The 20,030-nt window shown below is 34.7% G+C and overlaps 1 protein-coding gene across 3 annotated transcripts in view; it reads right to left on the bottom strand.

The window, feature by feature from the left end:
* Nucleotides 1-20,030, bottom strand: part of LOC143238089 (uncharacterized) — an 85,068-nt gene that overhangs the window by 40,707 nt on the left and 24,331 nt on the right. For 2 of the 3 annotated variants that reach the window (XM_076478033.1, XM_076478032.1), the window contains exon 2: nt 14,922-14,983. The exons of the other annotated variant lie outside the window; for it this stretch is intronic. In XM_076478033.1, coding sequence (XP_076334148.1) covers nt 14,922-14,983 — 62 coding nt within the window. The remainder of the gene's footprint in view (nt 1-14,921; nt 14,984-20,030) is intronic. 3 annotated transcript variants of the gene reach the window in all.

The raw sequence follows: 20,030 nt of genomic DNA on the forward strand, positions 1-20,030 counted from the left end.
CTTATCACCAAGTCGTATAGTGATTCCTTGATATACATGGCTTCAAGATCACATACATAATATGAAGTATCAACCTCTATTTTTGATATAAAAACTTTCTTACTTCCACATCACTTAACACACAGAGACGTGCTTTACCTGTCGTCTGATCATTAGATACTCGACGGATTCTCATTGCTGAACCACTGCACTTAGTGTCTTATAGAACCTCCACTTTCTTTCTTGTACCCAATATATCCTTCACATATTAGCATATTATGATTTCTTGGCAGTTCCAGCTTCTTTATGTTAAGGTTTCTGCTGTTAGACTTGCACTCTTTGCAATATATCCCATTATGTAATAAATATAGCATCTGTTCTCCCTTCTGTCTATTAACTTTTGTTATCTTTGGTAAAATCCTACTTCTGGTCAGCAACACTGGTTTCAAATATAACTGATATTCTTGGAATTGCCTATTTACTTCTTCCATGGGCTTCCATATACTCTTCTTCTGGTTTGATCATCTCGTCTACGTCTTTTAGCGTTCTCTCCTTTAAGAACAGTGACATGTTGGTTGAACATGTAATTTTTTGCACTAATGGGTCTGCCAGTCCCTCAAAACTATTTTCACACCTGACCATATCAGAACATTTGGTGTAATATCATAACAGATGTACCACAAACTGAAACACTGTTTCTCCAGTGTCGGGTTTGACTCCTCTGAACTTTTGACGAAAATATTTAGAAAATTCATTATTTCTGTAAAACAACTTTTTAACTTGTTATCATAGTCCGTGGCATCTTCTGACCTCGTGCCTGCATATATTTATAGGCATATTTCAACGATAACAGGTTGAGACAGTCTGCCCAATCGCCTTTATCCTAGTTCTGCCCTTGACATCATTTATCGTCTCTCTGAGAAACCATCCATGTTATTTTGATGTTCAAATTTGAGGAGCTTGTGCCAGTTGACCCTGACTCCATCGCTGTGTCCTTCTTTCCTCTACTGAATGAGCATCACAATCTCAAGTTATGCTTTTATTTTAACTATTTCTAGTATCTCTTTTCCTTCTTTCTCAATTTGTGCTCTTATACTTTCTCTCTCTCTGTATATATTTCCAGTCTTTCCTTTTTTTCATTTTCTTCTTTCATTCTCCCTTCTTGTGTATGTTCTTCTCTTTCTAGTTCTTCTTGTTGTTTAACAATCTCTCGTAGTTCATTGGCTTTTAACCCAATATGCTCTCCTCTTTCTTAAATTTCTTAAAATCGTCTGATATGGTCATATAGGGTAATTGTAATCTTTATAATATTTGCACTACTACTACAGTTGTGTGTATGTAGGACTACTTACTTCTGCTGTCGTTCACGTTTTCTTCTATCGCTATTTACCACTATATAATCCTACTTGTGGCTCGCTAGTTGTCAGATGTTAAGTGTTATGTTAGTCGACTGTCAATTGCTTATGCTTCTTAATAGTATAAATATAAACTTTGTTTTTATTGTTGGGCTTAAGATTCTCGTACAGTAGGTGTCTGTGATTTGTTAGCAATAAATTCAACGATAAATTTACAGCAAGCACTCCAGTTGTTTTCAAAATAATATACACATATATATATATATATATTCGGAACTAGAAAAACTTAGTACAACAAATTACTTACACTGTAGAGATAATATGGATACTACATGGTTCTCGTCTTCGTGTCAAAAATCCTCATAGGTCTATTCAATTACTTTAAAATCTCAGTCGACAGGCCAAACTATCTTTTCCTATTTCTATCGTTTTACTAGACTGGTTGTAATTCACTTACAATGTGACACGAGTTACCGCAGTCGTATACTGACTGCTCTTCCAGTAATTGCTTGCCCTTCGTTCTTGGAAATAACATCTGTTCCTATGTCTAAATGCAATCAGACTAATTCAGTTACTTCAGAACCACGCGTTAACGCAACAACTTGTTCTTCTCTGTCTTCTTTTCTCATGTTAGTCTTATCCTAAGATACATAACGTTAGGCCTATCACTTCTGTCGTAGTAACTTCACACCGAGCATTTCCTTGGCTATGCCGTGTTGTGACTTTACTCTCTTTTGCTATTGTCTTTGTCTTTTCCTTCTCATCTCCATAATATTTATGCTCCCGAGTAACACAGCGGAATGTCTGCGGACTTACACTGTTAGAAACGAGGTTTCGATATCCGTGGTGGGTAGAGGACAGATAGCCCTTTGTATAGCTTTGTAATTAAATGTAAAACATACTATTTATATATTTATTATTTAATCGCCTGAATGAGTTACAAAAACAAATGCCAATTGTCTTCTGCTTTCAACCTCTCTTATAACAATAAAAGCGAAGCAAAAAACAACTATTCATTCATAAAATAAACTAATTAATATCTACACTAAACAGTCTTTTATATTATGATATAGTTTCTGACTAACTTTTTATTTACGTATCTGTTTCTTTGTAAATCGCTGAACAACTTTTCTGGACTACAAACAGTCACTATTGTTTTTAATTGTCTTTAAGTTTACCTAATCGAGTACCTTAAGGCCCGGGCATGGCCAAGTGGGTTAAGGCGTTCGACTCGTTATCTGAGGGTCGCAAGTTCGACTCCCCGTCGCACCAAAAACATGCTCTCCCTTTCAGACGTGGGGGCGTTATAGTGTGACGGTCAATACCAGTATTCGTTGATAAAAGAATAGCCTTCGAGTTGGCGGTGGGTGGTGATGACTAGGTGCCTTCCCTCTAGTCTTACACTGCTAAATTAGGGACGGCTAGGGCAGATATCCCTCGTGTAGCTTTGCGCGAAATTCAAAACAAACAAGCTTTATTTGAACGCTAAGTTAATCACGCTTTATTAAAATAACCAGTTAACACACATTTTGTTCCTGGATAGTATGTGTTATTTCTTAATTTCTTATGTTGTACAAGTACAGAAAGTGGCCATTATTCCCTTCATACTTTGCTTTTGTGACCTGGTTAATTAAATTTAGAAATTAACATATTTTCTATGTAAACACTGGTAAGTTTGCAACATTTTCATTTACATAAGGTCTGAATAAAACAACATATGAAACAAGATTTACATGTATTTATACTAAAGTTATACAAAAATGTTAGAAGTGAGTAGTTTTTCGAGATTTTTTACTGTAATGTAAATCACTTATAGTCTCCCATCATGTATTCGTTATACGCTCCCAGATCACAAAAGCAAAGTTTGAAGAGAAAAATAGATCTTTTCCATTTACTTTAGGCATAAGCAATTGAGAAGTAACACTTTCTGCCCAGGAACAAGAAAAAGTAAAATCGTTACATAGTGTAATCTGTAAACCGACATATACTCACCAGAAACCATTATATAAATTCTAAAAACATGATTATCACGTGTACGCACAGATATACATCAGAAACAATGTATCTGTTCCTGCAATTAAAACACACAAAGAAACCCTTGTCTGTTGACCCTATAAAACTTCTTGTTAGGTAGGGTCGTGTCACGCGAAGAGACTGGCATAACATGCTGTGCAAATATTGTCAGGCTTCACGTTGTTAGTTACTACTCACTGATGTTATCTTCAAACTCTCAAGATATAAAAATTATGTATCAGTATAAAAAATGAATAATGGAATTTTCAGCATAAAAATTATGATTCTCAATGTACAAAAAAATCGTTGAATTATAAATTCATTGGTAGGTAGGAATAATTATGCAAAAAATGGGGGGGAGAGCAAAAGTTACTATTGCTGTTAACAGTTTAAATCGTGTAATTATTTTATATATTGATTTTGTTATTGTTAGTAATTCATGGTTAAAGTATGGAAGTTACCCAGAAGACAAATTTACACATTTTTAAAAAGCCTGCAAACGTCATCATACAATTAACTTGTAGGACCAAAAGATGTTTTTATGTTTTCAATCATACACACACACACACACATATATAAGAAACAACTAGAAATAAAAAAAGTCCTCTTTAAATGGCATGTTATAGTTACTCACAGACGGAGGTCTACAAATGTATTAATGAACGGATACACTGTTTTTAAGGTGTGAAAATAAAAATAACATTAATAGCTACATGCTATACAAAACAACCATTCTGCATAAAAGGTAAGTAAAAATTATACAAAATCCTAAATACAGGCATATGATGATTGTATCCTGCCAAATGTGACAAAAGTGAAACGGTTATTTAAGAGCCTGATGTCAAGTGCAACAGAAAAGAAGTGATAAGATATTTCAGTATATTAGAAGAATAACCAAATTACAACAGAAGAGTACTTAGGAAATGGATATTTTTTCTCGTTACTAGAAATGTGTAAGAAACCTAACACTGGATTTATAGCCGAAGACGAAAAAATGTAAAGATTTATACGCGTCTAACATTCATTTAAGTAGCAAAACACAGGTTTTGAAACTACTGTGCAACAGTATTTCTCATGACGTCAATTCTGGCAGAGTTAGTCTCGTGCGTCATGTCTTAATTCTTTTACTTACACACACACACACACACACACACACACATATATATATATATATATATATATACACATATGCTATATTTATCATTACAAGGTTTAACCATAGAAGAGGTTCATAACACTGATTTCTGAATGTGAAACATCAACCACTGAATCTCATGCCCCGATAACTTACGAAGAATTAATAACTTTGTTTCTATTAAATTTAGTGGATATGATTATGGTTATTTGCAAAGTAAAGCTTGAGTTTCAGTGAAGCCTCTTGCACTTTTCTTCACAATCATGGATTGTTTTGCAACAGGAATGTCCCAACACTCGACGATATGCGAGCCTTAGATATTCCTTGAGAAAAGCCATTGAAAACAATTTCATCTTTCATATACGTAACAAACTAAAATTTACAAATAATAATATGTTGGCTATATCAGATTTTTCAGAAATTATAATAATAAATGTGAATAAGTTAAAAATTAGTCTACACAACGGTAGTGTCAATTTACAATGTTTGAGGCTAATTACATAAAATCTTTATATAAATAAAAATGTATATATAACTTGTATGTGTTAACGTGTACAATATTTAAAACTTGCAAAACAGTTAATTACACATTAGTTGAACCTCCTCAACAATATGTACAGCTTCAAACAACTGAACTAAAAATATATAATCCCACCAGGATCCACAATAGGTCAGTGGTAACCTTAAGAACTTACAAAGCTAAAGCCCAAGTTCGATTCCCTGCGGCTAACAGTGAGCAAATAGCTCATTGTCTATCGTTGCAATACAAAATAAAAAATGTCAGCGTTGAGAAGTGATGACTAGCTACTTCCCTCTAGCCTTTAACTTCTAAATCTGAAACGGCTAGCACAAATAGCCATCGTGTAGCTTTACGCGAAATTCATAGTAAACCAAACAATACTAAACAAAAAACAAAAAATACTAATAACAAAATTTGTAACTTCAGAACAAACTGAGTACTACACAAACACTAAAAATAGTATATGTCACCTGCTATATGATTAAAATATAACAAGTATTTGAAAATAATATATTAAAATATCTAAATATGCTTTCCTATGTAGAAAGTTTTTACAGCATTGGGAATAAGCTCCAACGAAACAAATGCAAGTTTTACATTTACTATGAACTTGCACTATATTAACATCTAACCTTGTGTTTTATTCTTATCCGATTCATAATTCTACAGTACCGGAAACAGTAGATTGATTTACAAACGATACATTCTTCTTCTTTATCCATTACGTGGATGTCTTGTTTCAAACATCTCTGTGAAGGTGTTCCTCAACGTTCTCTTAGAAAGATAGGTCAAATAACGTAGTTGTGTAAGAAATTACCTGTTTAGTTCCATCATCCAGCAAGGGACGAGTCTTAAGATGTACAAAACATTATGTACTTATTATACTAAAAAAGAGTTCAGTGACGACTAGTGATAACATGCATAATACCTCCCTACTGAAGCAGAACGCATGTACATAAGCTTTCCCCTTCGTGCTGACCTACTTAGTATACACAAACTTACTGAAAAAAATAGTCACTTTTACGTCCGAATCAGACTAGAAGTTGATTCACAACTTTTGTACTTTGTTTGTTTTTTTTTTCCTGTGTTGACTGCACACATTTATATCCTTTTTTTTAACGCCAAAATTAGAAAGATACTGTAAGATTTAATTAGTTCCTCAATTAAACACCCAATTAATACGCATAAAATGTGAATGTACTCTTTACCACTAAACACATTTCGTGATAACGAGAAACCAATTTAAAGTAAAAATGTAATCTCAAGACGGCTGGTTTGGGTATTAAACCTTTCACTTAAAATAAAATACGGAACTTTTTGACTTCCTTAGGTCATCTTCAGGTTAACAAGTTAATTAAAGTTTTAATACCCATTCCAGCCGTCTTCAGAAGAATACATTAGCGCATTTAAAGTCCGTACTTTACGATGTTTATAGTGGCCATACACTTGTGTGTGTGTGTGTGTGTGTGTGTATTGTACATTCCACATTAAACAGTTATTGATTAGTTATGAGGACAACAAATGACCTGTTGCCTGCACTCACCAATCAGATTTTAGTAAAACTGAGATCAGAAGAAGGGGTTGAATAAAATGAAATAACTGATTATTTGTCACTGTCTCATAATATAATCAACCCACACCCCCAGGTCCAGATATTAAACTTAAGATTATATTTTGACAATATTTTAAAAATCGATATTTAGATATTGTTTAATTTTCAAAATATAACAGTTCTTAACATGCACGCAGGGCATGGAAAGTCATTCGAGAAAACCATTCGCTCTTGGCCCTCCAAGATTGAAGAAAAAATAAAAAGGTGGTGGGAGAAAAGGAAAGAACAGGAAAGAAATATGGATCGGATAGAGAGACAGGAAAATCACCATAAAAATACCAAGATTAAGATTTGACTTTTGTTTTTTCTTCAGTCATTTCCTTACCATCAGAGCACGAACACATGCATGTCAGTAAACAGTTAAACAGTGGATCAAACGAGATGATACAATGACCAACGTAATTCTGTAAATTTTTTTAGGTCTCACTATGGTTAAATAATGAAAATTTTGAATAATTATTTTTTCTGTTTTTCTAATTAATATTTACTTTGTGATAAAGTTTCTTAAAAAAACATTTTTAATTAGATAATAAATAACTATTTTCTCAATTGTATTATTAAATGTTTATTTTGTGATTGTGAAAAATTTAATAAATTTTAAAACATTAATATTGGGGCCATTTTGTTGCATGTTTTACGTCATTTTTTTTGCGTATTTTAACCTACCAGGGCATGAGGGTCATTTGAATAATGAATATATATAACTTTTTTTAAAAGAATACACTAGTCATTTTCATTTCATTAATTTTCTTTACCACCATTTTTGGACTAATCAGTTTTTAACTTTTTCTGTTCTAGGTCTTTTCGTAATAAGTACAAACATGCAAGTGATGGTCACAAAGTCAAATGCTCAGAATATGAAAAGGTCATGAACAGTGACTATAAAAACAGTTATTCAAAGCTGCCACAGTGATATGTTGAAGACCGGCAGAAGTTCAAAGTTCTCTGAAATCGTATCAGAATCGCAAAAGAAGATATCAAAGTTTTTGTTTTTCCCGCTTCATCTACCTCATCACTAGCGAAGGAAATAAATACACTCAGAAGAAGTAGAGACTGATTCAAACTCTTAAGAAATAAGTTTGACTGACCTAGTTTTGACAGTCGAAAGCACTGTTTCAATAGAGGCACACGATTTTCAGGAAGAAACTCTTCTGAACGAGATGGAACCTCTCATAGTAAATTCTGATTCGTTCAGTGACAATTCAGAAGATGATCAAAATGAAACTATTCGAAAAGAGCAGTCGACAGAAAAAGTTAGTGGTTCGGAACTTACTGGTCTACAACAACCACAACTTTTCGAATTCCCATCTCGGATTATCTACGGGGTTCGCTGATCATTTCAAGCTGAGTGGTACACAGAATTACCTTGGGTATTTCATCATCAAGATCATGATTCTTATTCTGCAACTTGTGAGAAGTTTCTCTAAAATCTTGTAAGACATTCACATTTGTTAAATGATCAAAATAAGAAAGATTGCAAAAACATGCTAAAGGTGTACACCACCAAAATTCAATGATAGCATGGATCTGTTCAAAAGCAACAAAAATTCGTTAGAGTTGCGTAGTAGTTTAAGCCAAAAAACAAAGGGACAATGAAGTACAACTAAACAGACTTTATCTTTCAAAACTGATAGAAACACTCGTTTTTCTTCCTAAGCAAAACATTGCCATTAGGGGTAACCATGAAAATCCACTTAATGTAAGTGATACTTTTGATGTAAATCGAGGGAGTTTTCTTAACCTTTTGCACCTGCAGAGTGAGGATCATCCATGGTTTAAGGAAACGTTAAAAACAATTTGTTGGCCGACATGAACAACGGTTGAGTTGGGATATTAAAAATGAAATTGTGAATCTGATTGCATTGAACACGAGAAAATTAATAACGATGAAGTAAAATTCAGTGGTGTTTATTCTGTCACTGCAGATGAAACCATAGATGTCATTCGCAACAAGCAACTTTCTATTTGCCTTCACTACGTTTTAAAAGGTATCATTAAAGGAACATTCTTAAGCTTCTTCTTGGCAAAATCAACAAAAACCCACGTTTTGTTTTAATTGATTACAGAAACTTTAATGCAACAGGGTCTCGATCATTCTTTGATCGTTGGCCAAGAATACGACTATGCCAGTAACATGAAAGTGATCAAGCTGAGTTTCAAATTCTAATCAAAACTGTGGCCCCAAAATCAATTTATGTCCATTGTTTTGGTCATTTGCTTAATCTTGACGTTCAAAAAAACCTTAAAGAAAACTTAATCACTTAGAAACACTCTAAAAACAATACAATCAATTTACGCTTTTGTCGAGGGAAGTTCTAAGTGTTACCAAATTTTTCAGGAAATTCAAAAAAGCTGTGGAGAAGAAGTCATATTACTTCAGTCTCAGAGTGAGACCCACTGATCCTTAAGACATGCTGCAGCAGCAGCAGCCTTGAAGAAACGCAGTGAAGCTACAATTCTCGCCCTTCTTAATATTGTTTCAAATTATACCAACAATTCGGCCATGGGTAAAGGTCTTTTAGTTTCAATCAGTGACATAAAATTCATCTTCACTCTTCTAGTCTTGGAAAAAAACTTCAAGTGAAACTTCATCTTTGTCAGCTTATATTCAATTAAAAAAATTGATGTCTTTTTGGCAAGAAAATCTGGTGATGCGACAATCAACGACTTTAAATCACTAGAGACAAACGCAAATTTTTCGAAGCTACGGGACAAACCTATACGTTTGATGAAAGACACACGATATACTTAAAGATGAACAAAATATCAGCTTCAAAGAACTGATTATTCATCGCCGCTAAATATCGACTGCATATGCCTTAGAATTTGAATACGCATCTGCTACTGCAGATTTTGATAGTACAACTTCTTATACAAGAGACGCCATCTTCTTTCCCACTGCTCAAGCTTTTAAAGAGCAAATTCAATCTCGTTTCGATGAAAATGATAAAAATATTCTTTGCGGTTTCTCTTCTGTCATAATGCAACCAGAAAAAGAAGATACTACAGATGATGTCTCATTACTTCGTGACTTTTATGGAGTGAATGAGAATAAACTATCTTCAGAAACAAAGATTGTGGTTGGTCTTACCGATCAATAAAAAGTAAAATCACCATTTGTCTTCAGGATATAATTTCTTAAAATAAATTTATGAGAATGGCATCTCTCCACTCCTTCTAGCTTATGCTCAGTTGGCGATAATATTCAGCACTGTTCCAGCTCCAGTTGGTGAACAGGGCCTAACATCTTCCAGGCCAAAGTCCTGACAGAGCCCCAGGCTAGAGACACATAGTCAAGTTTCAATCGAATGAAGGCACAATAGAATATCAATCTACTCCCCAAGAAGTGGAAGAGAGGACACAGTGGTCCTTGTACACTTGACAATTAGCAGTTAGCTTATGGTCAAATATAGGTGCTGAGCACCTAGAACTTTGCCTCGGGAACCACAAGGAGTACAACTTGACCAAGATGGAGCTCAGGGTCAGGATGAGTACCCCATTGGTGGCAGAAGTACATACAAACGGTTTTAGTGAGAGAAAAGGTAAAACCGTTTGTTGTGGTCCACTTCAGTAAACAATTGAGGGCAGTCTGTAACTGCTGCTCAATAAAACTCATGCTTTACGACTGACATGAGGCGTGTAATTCGTCAACATGGAGTCAGTTTGTAACTGTAGGATGGAGTCGTACAGTGATGGCATTAATCTTTATACTGAATAAAGCATGACACTCAAGACAAAGCCCTGAGAAACTCAAAGTTCCTGTGGAAAAGAACAGAAACCAGAAATTCACACAAATTTAGAATTGCTGGTTCATTAGAAAAGTTTTTATGCAATGAACAAATGGCCATGCAACTTATATGACTAGAGGTCTTGCAAAATGCCATACCTCCACATAGTATCATAAGCTTTCTCAAGGTAAAAAAATACAGAAACAAGTTGTTATCACTTGAGAACGGCTTCCTTGACTGACGTTTCAATTCAAATCAGATGGTTCATTGTGGAGTGCTGTCATCAGAACCCACACTAAGTGGGCTAGAAGAGGTTATTTGATTTGAGGAACCAATCAAGACGAGCACTAACCATCCTCTCCAAGATCTTACAGAGATAGCTACTACCCCACTACTTTGAAGGAATCTTGGGATCCTTCCCAAGCTTACAAAAATGGAGGACAATAGCCCAGCACCAAGAATCAGGAAAAACGTTCTCCTACCAGATCCAGTTAAAAGCAACCAGAAGAATAGCAAGAGAGGTAGAAAAGAGATGGAACAGCATCTCATAGTGAATATCATCCGGTCCAACCAATGTACTGCCAGACCAATGAAGAGCAAGCTTGAGTTCTACCAGTGTAAAAGGGCAATTATAGTAATAAAGATTATTAGCCTGAAAGGAAAGAGGTGATTACTCTACTCAAGTATTAATGGCTAAAAAGGTGAGGGATGAAGCAGAAGTGCTAGATGCATGAGAAAAGCTTTCACCATGAGTATTGGCAATGCTTTAGGCGTCAACAACTTCCTGACCATTAAAGAGCAAGATTGAAAATGGACATAAGTATACTGCTCATATGACTTTGGAACTGATGGTAGAATCCAAGGTACATTCTGGTTTTGACATCTTACCTTCCAAGCATGTGCATGGGCCTGCTGAAAAGTGATGCAGTTTAAAAGTGTGGGACACTTACAAAAGGTATCCCAGGCTCGTATTTGAGTCTTTCATGCCATGTGGCAAACAGAATTCCATCAAGAATGATAATACCTTGGAAAATGTGTTGAGGTTTAAGGAATACACTGAGCAGCTGCCCAGACAATACAACCAGTCACTGTTGTCCTGCAGTCATCTATCAGTGGCTTACAGACGACAGCAGGACCAAGTTCTGATAGAGCAATGAAAGAGGGCCAGTTGGCCTAGTCCAGCTTCCATTGAGGCATATGCGTTTGGTGGCGTCAACCACAGCTAGTCTCTCTCAAAACGATTACTGCCACATGGGTCACTGTCAGCCCTCCAAGAACAGCAAGAGGAAAGTGAAGGGGAGAAGATAAAGAGATCAAGAGCAGTAAAAGACTGACTAGGTGCATGAAAATAAATGTTAAAGAAAGAAAGGTTGTGATCCAAAAGCATATACTCTTCAGAACAACCCCTCCCATCAATATCAGCACCAACCCAGAGGGGATTATGTCAATTAAAATATCTCAGGATTATAAACAGGAGCAGCAACTGTTCAATGAGAGCATCAAGGTCTGACTGATCATAGGTTTCTCTAGGAGACAGATAGAGAACAAACAGTGATGGCATGATCCAAGGAAACACAAATGGTTTCAGCCTCCAAGGGTGTATCAAGTGGCAAAGACAGGGCAGGCACATGCTGATCACCCAGCAGTCCCACTCCTCCATGCACTCGTCCATCATACAACCTGTTATTTCTGTATGAAGAAAACTGCCAAAAGGTGATGCATCAGCAGATTTAAGGATGATAAGAATCAATCAAATGCTTTATGTCATTTATATTTGAACAAAAGGTTCAGCAGTTCCACCGTAACAAAGCGGCCATTTTTACTTAGATGGAGAAGAATTTAGCACAGAGCCCTTCTGTTTTCCACTACGTTTTTTTCTTTATTAGAAATTATACTGACCTCCATGTATCCTGCACTGGGTTGAGTGGGCAGATTTCTTTAGGTGAATGAAGTTTCCAGTTGCTATGGGTGTGAACAAATAATTGTTTTGCATCTTGGGGGTGAAGAAGATTGACCAGAAGAAATGCCAGAAGCCAGAGCCAAATGAAGTGGATCTGGAGAGCCACTGGAAGGAATGGTGGGGACAGAGATAAGTGTTGATGTTGACTTGTCAGCTCTTGTTAACCAAGGAGGGCAAAAGACTCTTTACATGGTTTGAAAATTACATGTAGAGATCTGTTTGCACTCTCACTGTAGCAGGGTAACAGACTGCAGCAGCATATGTCCAAGATGGAGTGGTGGAAAGTAGCTTTTAAGCCTTTGGGTAAGAAATGTGAACCATTTTCAAATGCTGTTCTTCTTTTTCCTCTACCCATCTAGGGCAAGAAAGAATGTAAGAGCAGTGAAAATCACTACAATTAACACAATGAGGGTCCATTTTTCACTCGTAGGCATCATGGTCCTTGTCACCTCAATAAGTACACATCAAGGAGCACAACCTGATGCCTTCAAGTGACCAAACCACTGGTACTGGATATATTTGAGAGGATTGGGAATATATGGCCATACCTTACAAATTAAGATTACCTATCTTAATGGTGGCACGTGGACGTGGTAATATAAATGTCAAAATTAGTACATTTGTAGGTAGCATTATTCTGTTCTTCTGAGTGGAGATACAGCATATCACAGAAATGCTTTGGTTGGATAAACCAGCATGGATCTCTGACTTAGGAATGTTCTTTAAATCTCTTTCAACTACAAGTCATCTGAAAGAATTCAAAGTTTCATGGAGAGTAACTTCAAAGGGTATATCATCCCCCATGGCCTTTGACTTCAAGAGAAGTTTTGTGATTTGTGGTGAAGATGTTTCAACCAAAATGTCTTCTGAGTGCCTCTTCCTTACCAACTACTGGGAGTCAGCAAGCCCCTCTAATCCATTTTTCATTCAAAAGGAAGACATCTGCCCTAAGGATTTCTCAGATAATGAATGGAAAATGAAAAGTATAGGTACAGAATCAGACTGTGATGGTGATTGTTTAGCACAGTCATTCAATTGTGAACATTTACCAATTATTGTTTTTCTCTCAATTTTATTTATCTTTTTGTTCATGGATGGGGGTATCCATAATAAATAGAATACACTTCAGTGTTCACTGTCCTCAACCACCGTGGAGTCTTATGAGGGGAGCACTGCAATGCCAAACAAGGAAACTGTAGCAACACCAGGGTTTCATGAGTACTGTACCCAAACACCAGAATCAGACACAATGTCTACAACACTTGTTGAGAATGTCCAACACAGATACTTGGTTGACTCTAGCCCAAGCAGACCAGCTGACTGATCCTGGTTGAAGCAACCCAAGGCTCCCTGTATACAGGAATTCAAAGTCAAAATAATGTCTTAGAGTTAGACCCCTCACCCACCAAGATCTTCTTCTCTCCTTCACAGGTCAATATGCATGGCAAACATGTTGGTGGATGTTTAAATCCCAGAGGAGGTAAACTGAAAGTACAGAACCTTCTCTGAGTGGTCCCCTCACCATGTACAGGATTCCACCTCAAGAGGTCAGGTGTGGAATTTAATCTTTTATTGATGGTTCAAGGAGAGCAAAGTAAGTATATGCTGACACTTGACAGGAATACTAGCTAGCTATATTCTTGTCTTCTCTCATGCAAGTTTCTCAAAGCTAAAATTATACACTGTCTTCATGAAACTACCATTATCCAAGTTAATTCACTGAAGTGAAATTATTTGTAATGTTGAATACCTATAAACATTTCTGGTCAAATACCTGTAGTTTTTCGATTATTTATCACAATTATAATTTTTAAGGTTCATAGTATAATGACCGTAGTAAACCAACAATATAAAACTGTTTCCTCAAGTGTTGTGATGGCTAATTTTTATACTCATCAGGCAAAACTCTTGAAATTCAGCTGGCACTAAAACTGTCAATCACTAGTATTGTACATACACACATCATACATTATTGATTCTTATGCTCGAGAATATTCTATAAAATTAAAGAAAAGGCAGGACTTTTGCAATACACATTTAACAATATATGTTACATGCATTTCTAAATGTATGTTAAACTAAAACAAATGAAGGCATTAAAATAAATATATAATATTAAATCTGTTATAACCCTAACTCCTCCACGCCTATTCAGTCAATCTCAAACAATCTTGGAAGATTAATGATTTAAACAGTGTTAAATATTCTAAAGGAATTCAAGGTCAAAATATCAAAGTTGCTTAACTGTTTCTCAAATAACCATTATTTCTCTCATGATAAATAAAATGTAGGATGTTCAAATGTAGGATCAACTCAAAATTTTTTATTTGTTGATAGATGGAAAGCAAACTGCAAACACTGTTTACAAGACCAAATTTATGTTATTGCTTTAAAATATACATCTGCTGTTAAACTTACAGTTTTAATTAAGTTTAAACATTCTTTATCAACTGACAAATTTTTTTGCTGTGTAATAAATTCATAATCAGCTTAACTTATATATGGAAAATAAGTTTCAGTTTTCTCACTTTTTCTTTTTTTCTCTCAGGTGAAAACTGTATTTATTAAGTATCACCATATATTAAGGACTGATCCTTGGTTTGTTTCATTAATACTTACTTTTTATCCAAAATGCTTTCATGCTCTAATTCTTCATCTTCTGGTTCTGGTTCATCATTTTCCTACATTGAAAATAATATCATACACTTAAAAACCAACATTGGTTTGATAAATGTTTAAAAACTGAGCAACATGATCCACACATAATGATATCCACATAAACAACGTGCCTGTCAAAACACAATTGAGATTACATGTTACAAATGTGAAATCTAAACCAAATCTTCCAATTAATTTTATATTACATTGTACAACAATATACGTTAGTAGATGTATTTTAAAACTCATTTCTTTTCCCAACCATCTTGTGTAGTGGTTGAAATCTCCCCATGGATCAGCACCAGTCCATGGGCAAGCAGCTGAGAATCACTTATACAACACAAAAAAAAAGTGTCATTAAATTTATATTTAAATATGGTGCTGAGTATTTAGACAAAACAGTAAATAAATAAAATTACTCTTGCATTACAATTGCATGCCAATAATTTTTAAAGATTAAAATATTGTGTTATAAAGAAGTGTCTTCTGGTTTCACAAAAGGTGCAAGATCATCAGTATGAGAAAAAACCACCAAAATAAAGAAGAATGTTGAGACAAATGAAGGTATTAAGATGTTACATAATTTACTGATACTGACAAATGAGTGTTTGAGAATGACCCACAGCTCAAGAGCAAAGTAAGATATTGTTTGTAAGTTTGGACTGTTATGTCAATACTTGTCTCAAAGTATTATAGTTCAAGTTATGAAAAAAGTGTATTATTAGGTTAACCCTTTAGCTAAGTTGGTAGAGCACTGGCAAGAGGTCTTTGGTCCAAATTAAAGTTTCAGCCAAAGATAAAACAATGATAAAAAAAATCCAAAAGAAATGAGATTATCACAAGAGTATGACAGATGTTTTCTATCACATAGGCTTAACACAAACTGATACTGGTACATCAAGGATTTAATGTCAGCTTTAGAATCTGGGAGTACAAGACAGGTGTTTTCTGTCAGACTGTCTTTTGATGGACTGGTACTAGTAAGTTAGGGTCTTCTTCATGTCAGGAGTACAGTCTACAAATATGAATGGTACTTTTTGTAGGATAAAGTTAAAATAATTACATTACACAAAGTTTTTTTCTGAGAGAAAGTAGTTGAAGGTATGTATCTCACTGTTCTGTTACTGGCATGGGTATTATTGAAAGTAGTTGTTTAATCTGTGCAATATTTTTGAATAAATATTCAGAGATATATGAAAGAAAGAAATTTTTGAGGAGTTATAAATTACAGATATTAGCTTAGACAAATGAAAACACATAATACAGCTAGTATGGTATTTTTTATGTTATAAACTAAAGAAAAATTTGTTATAATATACAGATTTAATGAAGTCTAACATAGGCTCCAGACCATGATACTTACATCACTGAATACTGGTTACTTACACATTCATTGGCTAAAGTTATTAGAAATTTCAGCCCAATAAAAAATTAGGTCTCTATGTGTCTCTATTATAGACTGAATATGATGTGGTGTTGACTCTGTTAATGTCTGCAAGGCACCTTCTGCAATATATGACCATTCCTTAATCAATATTGCCTCTGTAATGGATGTTTTCTGGTGGTTTCTTATAAAATTTTTCTTGTATTATCAAGAGTATGAAACTCTGCAGGACAGAGTAAATATTGGAAATCTGTATCATGTTCAGCAAGTCAATCATTAACAACATTAGCTCTTTGGCTGATAGTGTTATTGTTCAGGAAATGTACGAGGTCTGTTCAAAATATACGCGGACTGACGTCATAAAACAAAATGTACTTTATTTAGAAGTTACAGGTCTGGGACCCCTTCAAAGTACTCTCCTTCCCAATGCACACACTTATCCCAACGGTGTTTCCACTTTTTGAAACAGTCCTGGTACGCTTCTTTTGTAATGTCCTCCAGCTCCTTCGTCGCATTTGCCTTAATCTCGAGAATCGTCTCAAATCTTCTTCCTTTCAAGGGTCTTTTGAGTTTGGGAAACAAGAAAAAATCGCAAGGAGCAAGGTCAGGTGAGTAGGGGGAATGGGGAAGAATAGTGATCGAGTGTTTGGCCAAAAACTCACGAGTTCTGAGGGCTGAATTTTGCAGCAACGCGGTGCATCTTCAATTTTTCGATCAAAATCTCGTAACAAGATCCAACTGATATCCCACACTCTTCAGCAAGCTCCCTGACAGTCAGACGTCGATTTGCCCACACCAGGGTGTTGATTTTGTCGACGTGTGGGTCGTCAGTTGACGTGGAAGGACATCCAGGACGCTCATCATCTTCAATGGACTGTCGACCATCCTTAAAACGTTCATGCCACTTGAAACATGCCGTACACTTCATAGCAACATCACCGTAAGCCGTGTTAAGCATAGCAAAAGTTTCAGTCGCAGATTTTCCAAGTTTAACACAAAATTTCACAGCAAGTCGTTGCTCCTTCAGGTCATTCATTCTGAAATCCGCCAAACAAAAAAATCGCATTTCACTTAAAACTGCATAGCTAATACACAAATGAAGGTACCTGCAATCGGGAAATGGCGTTGTAATCAGCTGATCTGTGCAAACCTAGCGACACCAAGCGGATTCCCCTGGAACCAACTGGAGCCGCACAATTCAAACAGTCCGCGTATTTTTTGAACAGACCTCGTAAATATGGCAATTCAGAGCAACCAGAAGACTTAGACCATGTAATGTAAATGAACTCCACATCATTACAGCAACTCCAGCACCTTGTACAATGGGGACTAGGTACAATGAATCTATGAATTCATTGGATTGTGAAGTGTGATTCACCTGACCACATTACACAATTTTGATGGGCAGCTGTTCAATTTTTATGATGTAGGCATCAATGAACTTTTTTTTTAATTGTTGGCAGAAATAAGTGGTTCATGTAAGGGTGTATAGTTATCAAAATTAATTTTATGCAGATCAATATACATTGTTCTAGTAGAAATGAATGTTCCCAAACTATTATTAAAGTTATTTCAAAATTTATGTACACCTGTATATCTGTTAACTCAAAGAGTACTTAATATAGAATAACAGCCTTCTACCCATTTCATAGTTCTCTTCCACCCACATTTTTCCTTATTACACAAGGTTTCTTAATATAATAACCAAGATTCTAATTTTTGATTTCCCAGTAAACTTAACCATCTTTGCAACTAAAGCACCTGCCAAACAAGCCTCAATAATAACAACTTGTTCAAATGTTGATAAACCTTTCATCATTGCCATTATAACAACAATTGAAACTCACACAATTTACACCTGTGCCAACAAACCACTGGTGAATTTATTTCTCTAACATGTAACCATCCAAGCTGTATAAACACAAAGTAAGGACTGACCTACTCTACAGGTAAAGGTATATAACATTTTGTGTGAGAAGTGTATATTTAGATGCATGAACAAATTATTCTGCACAAAGGGGACAGACATTTTTCTCTTTCAATTTGATGGAAAATTATTTTATTCATAATTTTTATAAGTCAGTCTTTTAAATTGCTAGATATAACTAAAAGATAAAAACAATAACATTTGGAATGCAAGTCTTTTCTACTTTATGTTCTTAAATATTACCAGATGTTTTTTTCAGAAAATTCTTCATTTTTCCATGATCTCTGATGAATAATCTTTACTGTGTGCTTCAACCTTAATTTCTAATTACTGTGGTTGAAAGAGATGGTTATTAACCTACAGGCTGCAAAAAATAATCCAATATTCTGCAATTAAAGCAGCTAACTGTGCACCAAAAGTTTTAGAAGTGTTTTATTAGAGTGGAAAGTGTTTGTGGTCATTCAATAAACTATTTAGCAGTTATTCAATGGCATTTACTTCATTTTAAAGAAATACATTTTAAACTATTTTTTATTTTTATGTTTTAGTTTAGGCCTAATTGAATATGGAAGCATTTGATTACGTGTAAAAAATTCCCACAGTAAATGTTTAAGGTTCATGTAAGCCTTCAAAGGTCAAGTCAACATAACATGGTGTAAGTGAGTGATGTGTTCGATTTGTTACAACCAGACTTACATCATATTAGAAAGTTTTAAGGTAACACACTAATGCTGTCTGAAATGGTTCCTATTTTTAAAAAGATATGATAGCACTAAGAAGAAGGTTTGTGGCAACCACCCTTTTCTTCAGTTGCAGAACCAACAAAATATTTATTTTCCTCCTGTCCAACAAGAATTCTTCTAGCTGGACCCAAATTACGTTGGTTAAGACTTGGAAAAAAATAAATAGACTAAGCCATAATCATGATATTACAATAGCTGAACTTATCTCCTAACATGCATCTATTACTGTAGCAATTTAACTGAATATCAAGCTGCTCACATATAATGGAGCAGACAGTTTCATGGGGATCAGCAAGCAACATTGACAGTAAGAATTTTGTGAAATCAGCAGTTATTTAAATTTCCTAGAAGTATTGTTAAAATTTCTACCTAACATAACAGCAAATTACACAGGTAAACAGATAAGCTGCAACTTCAGCATTAGTGACAACTGTACAAAAATATATATACATATATAGTAACAAGGACATTAAGAGAGATAATAATTTAAATATGTAACTAGACAAAAAAAAGCAAAAGTGATTTTCTGATTTGTGAACAGTGTGATTTAGTGATATGCATTATTTTATTCCAATACAATTGTTTAGAAATGCGAAAAACATGAAATAAAATAAAAAATCATCTTGAAGAAATACACTAAAAATATTCTAATTTATGCACGCTAGTTCTAAAATAAAGAAGTTACTAATAGTGAACATTTACTTGTGCTCATGGGTCAACAGAATTTTTATGATTTATTATTACTAACAATATATTTGGATTTTAACCACTTAAATGTTTAACAATAAAAAATACAAAATGAAAATCTGTCAAAAAAACCTGTCCAGGAAATTAACATCTAATTGAAATAAAATTACATATGACAGTCAATTATGTTTATTAACTTATTTATATTATTTCTCACTCAACTGAAGTTACAAACTTCACAAAAACGGGGCATATCAGTGAAGCTGTAAAATTAGAAAATTAAATTGATAAATAAGAAAACTGTTAAACTTTTACTGTTTTATTTTTCT

The sequence above is a fragment of the Tachypleus tridentatus genome, chromosome 13, assembly GCF_004210375.1.
Source record: "Tachypleus tridentatus isolate NWPU-2018 chromosome 13, ASM421037v1, whole genome shotgun sequence".
NCBI classification, from domain to species: Eukaryota; Metazoa; Arthropoda; class Merostomata; order Xiphosura; family Limulidae; genus Tachypleus; species Tachypleus tridentatus.